Raw genomic sequence first — 13485 nt, 5'->3', positions numbered from 1 at the left:
ATGTCAGTGTAAGATTACATGCAATTATTTCAAATATTAAAGAAAAGTAAAAAAAGAAAAGAAAAATACACACATAATTAGTTTTTACAATTAATTACGGTAATTTCAAGGTTATTGTAAAAGATATTCTAATGTTAGATCTATTTCACAATTGTTGCTATACTCACAGACATTGTGTCACCTGTATGTTTATGATCATCTGTCATTCTTATCTAAATACATCGTGTTACACGTTCATAAATTCAATACCATTTACACTCCACGGTTTATTACAATAAGTAAACAAGAATGTAGGTTAATTACTTCTGCTTGTGAAATCTGGCCTACTTCAAAAGATCACCATAGGCTATTTATAATCAGTAAATACTATCATCTGTAATAATTAAATGTAATTATTATAGAATTAAATTGTTTAAAATTAACTTAATTGTTTTAACAGGAGTGCAGTTTACTAATCACACTATGAATTACACATGTTTCAAAATAAAGGTTTTAAGTAAAGGTAATTTAGTTTAACGATTCGAAAAAACTACCTTTACTTTGGGTATTTAAATATTGTTTCTCACATTATTGTAAAACCTTAAAATTGTTTATTTTATAAATATTTTTAGACGACGTAGAATTGTATACACTAAATTATCACTTGCATTTAACTAACTGATTATTTTTAAGAATTTAAAACTACATTGAGCTAAAATATAATATTTCCTTGGCTTGAGGAATTGGAAACGTATTTGTGTAGTATATTACAAAGATTTCTACAGTCAGGTTATATAATTTAAAAGCGAACAGTTATGTAGCATCGTGCTGTTTTAAATCTGAAGACTTTTATTATGAAATTAGTGGAGTTGGCATTTTTTTATATATACCTTCACATACGAAACGACTTGTCAGAACTGAAGAAATATCTCATACTGTAATTGTTTGTCAGTTCATCCTCGGAAGATTTAGAGTCGTTTATTTATTTTTTTTAGTACAAAATGGGAGCCTGTATGGCGTTATGTTCTCTTGCGAGCTGTGTAAGTATTCGGTTCATTTCCCATGCTAATTGAGCTAACGTTACCTTAAGATAGCTTTGCCAAATCGTTAACTGAACAAAAATACAGAATGATAAGATTAAGAAAACGTATTATAAAAAATAACGTAATAAACGTCTATACTTTATAGAAAATGTGTGGTTTTGAAGAGCTGTTCGTTGTAAAACGGCAGGACACGGAAGTGTGTTTATATTTACATTTTATTTAAATATGATTTTGTTAACTATAATTATAGAAACCGTCTGCTTTCATCTGACATTATCGCTAAATCGGTAGACAGAAAATACAGACTGATACGACGTAATATAACGAAACAATAACGAAATAGACGACCATAGAATATAATATAAATTGTTTGGTTTTGAAGAACGTCGGAAGTGTGTTTACATTTTGTAACTTAGCTAGTCTTTAGGTTCATAACCTACCGAATAGTAATGGCTTGAATACCATTACAGCAACCAACATCAGTCAAGACAAATCCATGTTTATGACACTGGGTGTACTTAGAAGTTTAGAAGTAGTGTTTTGATGATTAGTTCATAATCTGTCAGGTTAAACAGGTTTTAAACGCTTAACGTTAGATTTCGTAAATGAGAGTAACACATTTTAGCTGTAATCCTGCCCATTTTCATTGAACAGAAATGTAGACAATGAATTTGGTTTAGTAGTGTGTAGGAGAGCGCTGATCTATTTCTAAGGTATAATGTTATTACGCAAAAGTTATTTTTGAAACAGAGAGTATGTTATAGTATAGCTATTGTGTAATATGCGTTTTTTCCAACACCAATGTTGTTCATTGGAAAAAGATGATGAAATATGACATTACAGGAAACCATCCTAGCTTAAATATTACCAGAGTGAACTACTTTTGTATGCTGATTTTTAGGATCAAGGTTTCCACATAACTATTGTAAAAACATCTTAAGTTTCATCAGTTAGTAGATTTAGTTTTTATTTGGAATCCTTGATATGCTGCTTGACCTACTTTCTCTTGCTGTTTATTTCACAGAATCTCTACAGTTCTTGTTTTATTACCGCACTCAAATATAGCCAAAAATGTTCCCTCCAATTTATATTACAGTTACTGATTACAGTAAAAGCAGTGTTTTCAGCATGTATCATTTGTGCCAGTAAGATTCACCTTTTCTCATATCTTCTCTGAGCAGTCTAGAATCCTAGTTACTTGTTCAGTCATAGAGCTTTTGACAAATCTGAGTAACAATGGCATTTTTTGTGATTCTTGGACATCAACGTTGTGTGTTCAGCTGACCAACCATTCCTAGCATGAGTAACAGTCACAGTGAATTTCCTTACTTTAACTTTTATAAAGAATGCATGACTGCATTTATGGGGTCAAAGTCTTAAGCAGTAATTTCCAGACTGTTTCTTGCCTAATTGAAGTCAACAAACCCATCTTTAGTCTTCTCTGTCTGTACATATTAATTCATAAATGTCATTAAAAGGCAATCCAAGATAACAATATTCTATTAATTTAAAGTAATGGACCCTGATCATTATCAGAAAAACTTTCCAGAGTTTTGGTGCTAAAGTCTACTTCTTTTGGCAGCCTATATTATTCTAGCTACTACCAGTGGTCTACACCTGACAAAAGTATTGTGGTTGATCACAGTTGTAAAAGCAACAAATAATAACTTGATTTCTAGTTGATCATTTGGAAAAGTGGCAGAAAGTAGATTTTTCAGATGAATCATCTGTTGAACTGAATCCCATTCATCACAAATACTGCAGGAGACCTAGTGGAACTTGCATTAACCCAAGATTATTATAGAAATCAATCAAGTTTGGTGAAGAAAAAATCATGGCTTGGGATTACATTCAGTATGGGGGTGTGCGAGAGATCTGCAGAGTGGATGCCAACATTCACAGCCTGAGGTATCAAAACTTTTGTGCTGTCCATTATATTACAAACCACAGGAATGGGCAAATTCTTCAGCAGGGTAGTGATGCTTCTCCTACTTCAGCATCCACATCAAAGTTCCCAAAAGCAAAGAATGTCAAGGTACTTAAGGATTGGCCAGGCCAGTCACCAGACATGAACATTATTGAGTATGTCTGGGGTAAGATAAAATATTAGGCATTGAAAATGAAGCTAAAGAATCTTGATGAACTCTGGGAGTCCTGCTAGAACACTTTTTTTGTCATTCCAGATGACATTATTAAAAAGTTATTTGAGTCATTGCAGAGATGTATGGATGCAGTCGTCCAAACTCAGGGGAGTCATGCACAATATTAATTATTTTTCCACTGCACCATGACTTTATATTCTATACTGTTCATTATTTCTGATAAGTGAAAAGATTTTTGTCTAAGCAAAGTCAGACTTTACTGTCCTAATGAAGTAATTAAAAGTCAATGCATGATCATGTTTTATTTTAGTTAAATAAGTGTAATCTAGAGGCCGTTGCCTTTCATATAAGCCACTTCTGATACCAAATGATCAACTAGAAGTCAAGTTATTATTTGTTGTCCTAAAACTTGGATAGGCGAAAAGACTTCGGTATGGTAGTGTAGAGTTTAGTGATTTTAAAAAGCATGATTATGGATTCTAGCTTGATCAGAGACTGGTTAAATAAATACATGGGAACAAAACCATTCAAGGGCTTGTAATTAAGCAGTAATTCTTTACATTTTATATGCTATGCATAAAACTGGGGTGAACATATTTTCTTAACCTGGTATGAACTGCATTTTTTACTGTTGCTTGTTTATTGAGGATGCAGGACAACCACCTACTAGTTCTATATTATAATAATGCAGTCTAGAGGTCATGAATACGTTAACAAGTTTTTCTGCATAGAAAAAATTGTGTTTCTCAGTCAGTGCTGTGGTGTTTCTAAAGAAAGAGGATAGGAAAGGAGATGCGATTTAAAAAAAAAAACCCACATTGCTGTCCAATACAACACCAAGGTGTATGAATGTAGAACACTATCCATCTAAATGCAAGTTGTGTTTTGTATGCAATTCTCAGTTAATACACTTTGTCTTGAAGATTTTAACAGAATAAAATAACATCATATGTTTTCAACAATTTCTCTCTGTTAACTTAATTTTGAATTATCATCTGATCTTGATCAGATCATATATGGCTAGATATCATTTGCAAAAAAAAGTGGAAAGAAGCTAATCTCATTCTTTGTAATATTATTTGCCAGTGGCAGCATACTGTAAAGAGCAAAGGCCTAAAACAGACCCTTGCAGCACACCCAGTGTTAAATTGAGTAGTTTCCTGTTCATTTAGAATTTAAAGAGATAGTTCACCATAAAATGAAACTTCTGTCGTCATTTACTCATTCTCCACTTCCAAACCAGTTTGAGTTTCTTTCTTCTGTTACACTAAAGAGAATATACTGAAGCATGTTGACTTGCATATCTTTTTTCCTACTATTGATGTCAATAGCTGCTTTTTTTTCCCAACATTAGTCAAAATATAATTTTGTGTTTAGCAGAATAAAGAAACTTTTCAAAATTTAACAGCCACATCCTCTCGAGTTTGAGGAAATGGTGTTGATATTTTCATTTTTGAGCAAACTACTAAGTTACGAGTTTAAGATTGAGTACAACTTTGTCTTAAATAAGTCAGTTACCTATTGCAGAGCCCTGAAACCTGACTGTAATTCTTCATAGATAGTATTCTTTTGAAGAATTTAGCATAATGGAACAGACATAACTTTTTCATTCATTAATTTTCTTTTCGGCTTTGTCCCTTTATTAATCCGGGGTCGCCACAGCGGTATGAACCACCAACTAATACAGCACGTTTTTACGCAGCGGATGCCCTTCCAGCCGCAACCCATCACTGGGAAAGGCATAACTTTTTATAGACCTAAAAGAAAGCTTTATTTGTAAATAGTTTCATAATTAGTTCTTTTTGTGGTCTAGTTGTGGTTTCGTCATAAGAGGCTTACTAATTTATTAAATAAGGGTTTGTAGGTGAGGCCTAGATGCAAAGAGGAGATCATAATAAAGAGAATAAATAATTTAGGTGGCATGGGTTGTTGGTTTATATGTTATTACTAGTTAGTTGTTTTTAGCCCATCCTGCATTTTAATGGTTTGTATTGCTAGCAAAATAATTGTACAATCTTTTCCTTCTGTTTTACAGGCCTCGTGTTTATGTGGCTCTGCTCCGTGTCTCCTCTGTGGCTGTTGTCCATCTACTAACAACTCCACCATCACCCGGCTGATCTTCTCTTTCTTCCTCCTGCTGGGCACACTGGTGTCTGTTATCATGATCTTGCCTGGCATGGAGACGCAGCTCCGCAAGGTGGGTCAATTCTCAGTCCTTATCAACCTCACATTTGCTTTCAGTGCAAAATGTTAATTAGTTTTTTTATTATCTCTTCAGATTCCTGGTTTTTGTCAAGGGGGAACCACAATTCCAGGCATCGAGAACCATGTTAACTGTGACGTCATTGTTGGCTACAAATCAGTCTACCGCATGTGCTTTGCTATGGCTTGCTTCTTTTTCTTGTTTTTTGCCATCATGATTCGTGTAAAAAGCAGCAAAGACCCTCGTGCTGCTGTTCAGAATGGGTATGTCTCACTTATGATCCATGTACTGTTATTTTGTTATTCAGTTGTTATTGCAACCTTGTGTTTTTAAAAGCTGGATTGTATCATTGATTGTTTTGTCAACAGGTTCTGGTTCTTCAAGTTTCTGATCCTAGTTGGCATCACCGTCGGAGCCTTTTTCATCCCGGATGGAACATTTCATGACGGTGCATATTTTGTTTGAGTAATTCCTTTAGCAGCACTTACTGCACTTTTCATTTCTATATATTCACAAACGGAGGTGCATAGCAATGACAACATGACGATGGTGTTAAGCTCTAAATGCAGCAATAGTGATGATGAGGTTATTCTGGGAAGTCAATGTCAAATTTCAAGGGAGGCCTCGAAAACGCCTGGTTTCCTTCAGGGAAGAAGTCGATTACTTTTTAATGACTGTTTTGAATGTTATGAGATGCGTGGGAAAAGGCCGTATTGAAAGTACAAGTGGATGTTATTATTTTTTTATTGCATATTACATTAGCAGTGAGAACGCATTGTTACTGCCTTGCCAGAAGTCTCAGGGTGCGGAATTAAAGATGCAGAATGTTGTGTTCAGAGATCATGAGTAACTCTTTAGCGTGCTTCATTCTGAATCTAAGTATAAAAATACAGGTCCTTCAGAGAAGCATGTTTTATTAAATGTGGATATAATTTTAGCTTAAAGCAACAAATCCCTCTGAAATGATAACACACTCATCCTCGTGTTGTTCTAAATGTTTATTACTGAAAATCAGAAAGCTAAAACTCAATCTTCTCAGTGAAATCTCAGATGTTCAGAAATCTGTAATGATTCATCTTTAATGAGTCATTAAAATATTGGCGTCCAGAATTCAGTAAGATCTGACTGGTTTGTACAATATACATTTTTAAAAAATTAGCTTAAACGTGTGATATGAATAAAAAGTGGTCATAACTGAAAATTTAGATTAAAATGAGATGAGGCCTAGACCTGGAAACAGTATTCTTTATATCACAACTTAACCAGAGGATTATTTCATTTATTTTTTAATTTAAATCAAATGACATAAATATTAGTAATTCATTTATTTACATGAGTGGAATAATTCATGTAATACACAGCAGATAACTTTTCTAACATTTAAAAGTGCAATATGTAAGTTTTTGATTCTTCTAAACCATAAAAATACCATAATATGTTTGCAGATATTTAAGAAATATGCTAAGTGAACATTTTTGTTTACCTAAAAAACAATGCTGAAGTCATGTATTCTGCTTTGAAAATGTGCATTACGTGCCAAAACATGTCTTTGTTTGGTTCCTTTAAACCACCCACTGTCCCTTTAGCCAATTATATTTCACCACGGGTTGCCTTGTTGGAAAACCTCATTTCATTCATTTATTCAGAAAGGCTCTGAAAGCATGTGCTCGTAAATGAAATGCAACCTCCGGTAGACAGTACCAGACTCCAAAATGAGACGCAGATTCAGAGTTCCACTTGAGGTTATTAATTAGCAAATAATGTAAATATTACAAACGTAAACATTAAGTGAGCAGGTTACATTGTAACCCCATGTCCTAACAACATTCTACGTGAAGAGATTTGCAGTGATAAGCTATTTGGCTGTTTGCACCAGAAGAAACACAATAGAAATTTAAATACAACCATTCAGATGCACAGAATATGCACTCACAAAATGGTAAGATTTAAAATATAATTAATACATATTAGACCTCTTTAACATTATTAAATGTACATAAATTGCATAAATGTTGGTTTGCATTATTTCACATTTCTAAAGTTCAATTTCAAACAGTTTATTTTATTTTTCAAGCTCTGAGGTGAACTGTGTGCTGCTGCTTTCAGTAATATGAGAGTAAATGTCATGTAAAATGGCATTCAAACACACATTGTTAGCATTTAACACTGAATAAAGCACGTGAGGTGCACCTGAGGTGATCATTGTCAGTTTTCTGTTGTTCATCTGCAAGAAATAGAAGCCGTTTCTAAAATATCAATTCGAGGTGTTGGTTAGAACAAAAACTCATTTAATATTTCTATTTAATATTTCTTCTATTGCATCCTGTTGCTTTTATATCTAAAATTATTTAAATCAGTCTTGAGGCTCGATCATCAGACTCACTCCTGTTGGTCCTCAATCTGGCAACCCGCAGTTGTGTTTGTGTTGATCCAGGCATGCAATACCTATTTCAACCACTGGGTGTCAAACTAACATAGCATAATAGCACCATTGTGGTCCAGTGGTCTGCACATTGCGTTATGACGCGCTGACCCGGGTTCGAACCTCACCAGAGTAAATTATTTTTTATTTTTACATTTTATTTTTATTTTTTGTGTGACCATCATTACAAAAGACTGGATATCTATAAAGAATTTTGCACAGAATATATGTTCAGGAAAGGACATTGTGATGTTTTAAAGATAAGTGTTGGAGATTTAGCTACTCTTTAATGTTCTGAAAAACATTTGAAGTTCTAAAGCAGCTGTTTTCTTGAAAAAGACGTGATAGTGTAATTAGAAACTGAATTGGAAATGACCTTATTTTAATATAGTCAGTCGTGAACTGATGTGGGTTGGTCTAAGGCAGGGGTCTCAAGCTCAATTTACCTGGGGGCCGCAGGAGGCAAAGTCTGGGTGAGGCTGGGCCGCATAAGGGATTTCACAAAAAAAAGTCCTCAAATGTCATTATTAACAGTTTTAATTATTTCTTCTGAACATGAAGTGTCCTGAACATTAATAGAACATTGAGTGAAGATTATAAACAGTTCTTCTGAATATGGCATCTTTTGCCTACTTCTTGCTGCCAGAGACTTGACAGCGCTTCTACTCTAAATCTGAACCACATTTGGCTTTAGAGCGGAAGCAGTTGAGACCCTCAGTATGGCTTGAAGATGATCATCATTAAGTCTAGACCTGTACTTTGACTTATTGAAGTCCTAGGGAAAAAGTGGAGGAACTCACTCAAAACTTCCATTCCCTCACCTAAAAAAAAGGCGTATATATGTATAAATAAAACACCCCCACCCCACTCCAGTCACATCAGTCTGTACCAGTCTGTATCTACCTATAATATCAATATATATAAGATGCAGGGCAGGCACGTGCACACATAGGGCTCAACCTGTGCAGAGCACATGCCCTTTTTAGTCTTGCATAGAAAGTGCCCTTCCAAAATGATCAAAAGTGCCCCCGCGACGCGACACACCTTCGGTCCCGCCCTTAAGTACGCGCGCGACAACACCGCGCGCGACAACACAGCTGATCAGAACGCGCGCGACAACGTGCATTGAGTGACAAGCGCGCTGTGTACGGATAGAATCAGCGGAGCAGGGAGCGCTCTCTCTCCTCCCTCCGCTGATTCTGTCAGAGTACAGCGGTCGGCGCGGGCCACAAAATATTGCACTGAGGGCCACAAATGGCCCGCGGGCCGCGAGTTTGAGACCCCTGGTCTAAGGCTTGAAACTCCAGGGCTGAAAAGGAGTCCCACTCCAGCCCTGATAATAAGCACTTACACTACAGTACTGTTCAAACGTTTGGAATCAGTAATGTTTTAATAGGTGCTAATACTTTAATTCAGAAGGTTGACTTTTAGTGTTACAAAATATTTAAGAAGCAACACCACATATTTTAACATTGATCGTAGTAAAAATGGCTTTTAGAGCAGCAAATCATATTTTTTGGTATAAATTCGGAAGTATCATGTGGAACCACAGCCTAAAGCAGTGGTAAGGAACCTATGTCAAATGTGGCTCACCAGCTGTCTCCCTTCAATAATATTTTACTTATTCTACGTTCACTAGAAATCAGTTTCCATTTTTATTGTTGTTTTTTTTACAGCAAAATAAATAAGAATTAGTTTACAATAAAAGTATGTTTCGTCTAATGTGTATGTGGCTCTGTGTAATACCTTAAATCACGGCACCAATAAAGGGCAAGCAACTTGCATTTCTATGGTAAGCTCGTGCATGTAAATGATTGGTGTGAAATGAGTGGCGATGGTAAAAAGATTAAAAAAAAATCAGAAATGGCTTTTTGCTGAATATAAAAGATAAATATTAAAGTATAACAATAATATAAAACGGATCGTTTTAATTGTGATAGCACTTCACAATATTACAGTTTTTTTTTGGTATTTTTATTAAAAAACTTTTTTTTAATCTTACTTTAGATTTTTTTGTTGTAGTTAAACATGCCATCCTGTCTACTAAAACACAACTTCTCATGTTTTCTCACAGTCTGGTTCTACTTTGGTATTGTGGGTTCTTTCGCATTCATCCTGATCCAGCTGATCCTCCTGATTGACTTTGCCCATTCCTGGAATGAGGTTTGGGTGAGGAACGCTGAGGAGGGCAACAGCAAGTGTTGGTTCTCAGGTATGTAGAGTAGTTTCTGTTCATAATAATAGGCTTGCAGGTGTATCTTTGAGCGATAGAGAGAGAAAGAGAAACATGAGACTATTTGCTATACCCACAGGCCTGTTGTTTTTCACCATCCTGTATTACGCCCTGGCCTTTGCTGCAATTGTGCTGTTCTATCTATACTATACCAAACCCGACAACTGCACTGAACACAAGTTCTTCATCAGCTTCAACCTTATTCTCTGCGTCATCGTATCTGTGGTTTCCATTCTGCCAAAAGTGCAGGTAAAGTTTATTATGTGTCTTGTGATTATTGGAGTTATTTTTGTTTATGATGCAACAACTGACTTATTCAAATGATCTGGTTAGAGCAAGAGTCCAGTTAACAATTCATTTTTTCAAATGGTCTGTTCAGAGTGGTTCTTCAGTTAAAGGTTTTGTATGCAAGTTTCTTTTTCTGTACGCAAGACTTTTTTTAAAGCATAATAATACCATAATATGTTTGCAGATATTTAAGGAACATGCTAAGTGAACATAAATGTTCATCTGAAACAATGCTGAAATCAGTTATTCTCTTTTGAAAATGTGTGTTCTGTGTCAAAATGTCTGTCTTTCTGTTTGGGTCTTTATAACCTACTCACTGCCAGTTTACTCTATTATATTTAAGCATTCAGGGTGTCCGCAGGGTCTTGAAGTATTAAAAGTCGATAAATTAATGTAGAGAAATTTAAGGCCCTTAAAAAGTCTTGGATGCTATTTTGCAAGTTATTACATTTTATATAATTTTTGATTATGCAATATATGGTTATATGCTAAAGTATGCCTGAATTAAATCTGTGAATATCAGGATGCTGTGTAGTTTATGAAATCAATTAAATCCTTCTAGATTTAACATCATGCTGCTTTGTTTACTGCAGTAAGCAAGGCAACACCATTATTTCTGCAGTTCTATAGGCGCCAACCTCCTGAATTAGCTAGCTTTAATAGATGTTTATTCAGTATGAATAATGTTTTAGTTTTGGATTCATTTCTTACATTTATTTTTAGTAAATATACTGCAAGTTAAAATCTCACCAGTGTTTCTGGTTAAAAAGTGATTTATAAGGTCTTCAAATGTATGGAAAGAGTCTTAAAAAGGTATTGAATTTCACACTGATTCCTGTATATACTCTGGACTGCACCTTTAAAGAAATGGTTCTTTCAAAACTGAAATTTTACTCACACTCAGGTAGTTCCAAACCTTTGAAGGTTTTTTTTTTTTAGATTTTAGAACACAAAAGAAACCGGTAGCTAGTAGGAAGAACAAATACTATCAAAGTCGATGGTTACCAGTTTCCATCATTTTCTAGAATATCTTCATTTGTGTTCAACACAAGAAAGAAACTCAAACTGGTTTGGAACAAGTGTAGGGTGAGTAATGGATGACAGAATTTTCAGTTTTGGGTGAACTGTCTCTTTAATGATTAACTAATTCAGATGATTCACTCAGAGTAAGTCTAGAGTTAATGACTAATTGATTCATATGACCCAGTAACAGTGAGTCTGCAATCGACTGTTCACCCATTCAAATGATCTGGTCATAGCAAGTGTCTAGATAACAGTTCACTCATTTAATATTAAATTACATACAACCTGAAAAGGGTCCTTAAAATAAGTAATATTAGTAATCAGTAAGTAATTATACTGAAGTGATATTTTATCAGGGCATGTTTTACTCGAATACTTCATACTGTAATTATTTCATCCACCTCTGATTACACCTCTGATGACATTTTAAGACGCATTAAGACCTTGAATGTAAGGCAACAACTATGAAATGTCAAAACTGCTTTAACTAGCTTTTCCCAAATTGGCTCGACACATGAATCCTGAGATGAATGCTGATTTCTAATGTGCATAAGAAAACAGCTTCTCTGTTGTACTGAAGGTCATCTACTGTTTACATTAGCCTCCAGCTTTTGTCTTTTTAAGGAAACTTCTGTTTCCTTATTTGCATACAGAATATCAATGCTGGCTTGCCACAACAGACGAGCTTTCTCCACTATGCAAGCCATTTTATTTACAGTTGTTTTATACAGTCTTCGCTAGGTAGACCAAACCTGATGAGTGCTTATTTGAATATGTTTGTTTATGTGTGCTTTTCAGGATGCCTCACCTCAGTCTGGACTGCTCCAATCCTCTATTATTACTCTGTACACCATGTACGTCACATGGTCTGCCATGACCAACAATCCTAGTAAGTCCAAACAAATTCTCTAAAAAAAAAATATGTACAGTCTGACTGAATATCTTTGGTACCTGTTTTTTTTTTTTTTTTTTTTTTTGAGCTTTCATTTGGTTTCTACTCAAGTTGATGCAATTTTGGTAAGTTTTGTGGTGTAATAAAAAAATAGATGCTCAACTTGTATAGTTTCCTGATCCTTGTTGACAGATAAAACTAAGTTACCCATTAGAATTATAATGCCAGATTAAGTACCTGGTATTAAAATGATTGTTCATCTAAAGCTAAAAATTCTGTCATTTACTCACCCTTTACTTGTTTAAACTTTTAATTAGTTTCTTTTCTTCTGTTTAACACAAAAAAATATATATTTTGGTAAAAAAAAGCTGCAATTCTGTGACCATTGACTTCCATACTAGGAAAAACAAATACTATGGAAGTCAATGGTTACAGGTTTGCAGCTTCGTTCAAAATGTCTACTTTAGTGTAATTTTTAGTTTTTGGCTGAACTGTCACTTTAAGAGGTGTAGATCACATGTCATCTTTGAGGGTAGGTAGAAAGTTTGTATTTAGGTGAAACAAAAATAATCCTATAAGCCTATGTTTAAACCACTTGTGATGAAATCTATAAAAGCACTTCTTTAAAGGATAGTTCAAACACAAATTTAAATTTACACACTCTTTACTTGCCTATAAGTGGTTCCAAACCTTCAATCTTTGAGTTTCTCTCTTCAGTTCCATTAATATTAGGTTAGATTTAGGTTGCGACATAAGGTGAATGTCTAGCCAGCGTCCAAGGACAATGTTGTTTTGGTGTCCGATAATGACGTCAAATGATGTTGATATTTGGTTGATTTTAGGTTGTGTTGGAAAGTGGCCAAAACTTAACATTAGACCAACATCATAATCAACGTCTTATTGAAATCAAATAATGACATTTATTCGTCAGGTATGGCAAAAAAAACATCCCGCATCTGATAGGTATCGTAGTGTTAATGTCCATATAATGTCAAGCTGTAGTATCACTAGATGTCGATATTTGGTTGAGTTAGGGTTGTGTTGAAAAGTGACCAATATTTAAAGTCAAGCAAACATCTTAATCAACGTCATATTCAAATCAATTACTGACATTTATTCCTCAAGTATGGCAACCAAAATCCCGCGTCTGATAGGTATCATAGTGGTAACGTCCATATAAAGTTTAGCTGTAGCATCAATAGATGTTGATATTTGGTTGAATTTAGGTTGTGTTGGAAAGTGACCAAAATCCAACATTGAGCCAACTTCTTAATCCACGACATTCTAACATTAAATTCTG

General features: G+C 34.7%; 1 protein-coding gene across 1 annotated transcript in view; it reads left to right on the top strand.

Moving 5' to 3' along the window:
- Positions 1–892: 892 nt before the first annotated feature.
- Positions 893–13485, top strand: part of serinc2l (serine incorporator 2, like) — a 25829-nt gene continuing 13236 nt past the window's right edge. Inside the window, exons 1-7 of the mRNA XM_087287398.1 lie at positions 893–1019; positions 5160–5321; positions 5403–5590; positions 5696–5775; positions 9824–9961; positions 10062–10231; positions 12092–12182. Of these exons, the coding sequence (XP_087143524.1) occupies positions 981–1019; positions 5160–5321; positions 5403–5590; positions 5696–5775; positions 9824–9961; positions 10062–10231; positions 12092–12182 (868 nt within the window). The 5' untranslated portion in view covers positions 893–980. The remainder of the gene's footprint in view (positions 1020–5159; positions 5322–5402; positions 5591–5695; positions 5776–9823; positions 9962–10061; positions 10232–12091; positions 12183–13485) is intronic.

Source organism: Danio rerio, chromosome 16 (assembly GCF_052040795.2).
Source record: "Danio rerio strain M-AB ecotype USA chromosome 16, GRCz13ab, whole genome shotgun sequence".
Lineage (NCBI taxonomy): Eukaryota > Metazoa > Chordata > Actinopteri > Cypriniformes > Danionidae > Danio > Danio rerio.
The sequence above is the reverse complement of the archived record's forward strand: the minus strand, read 5'-3'. Positions and strand labels throughout refer to the sequence as shown.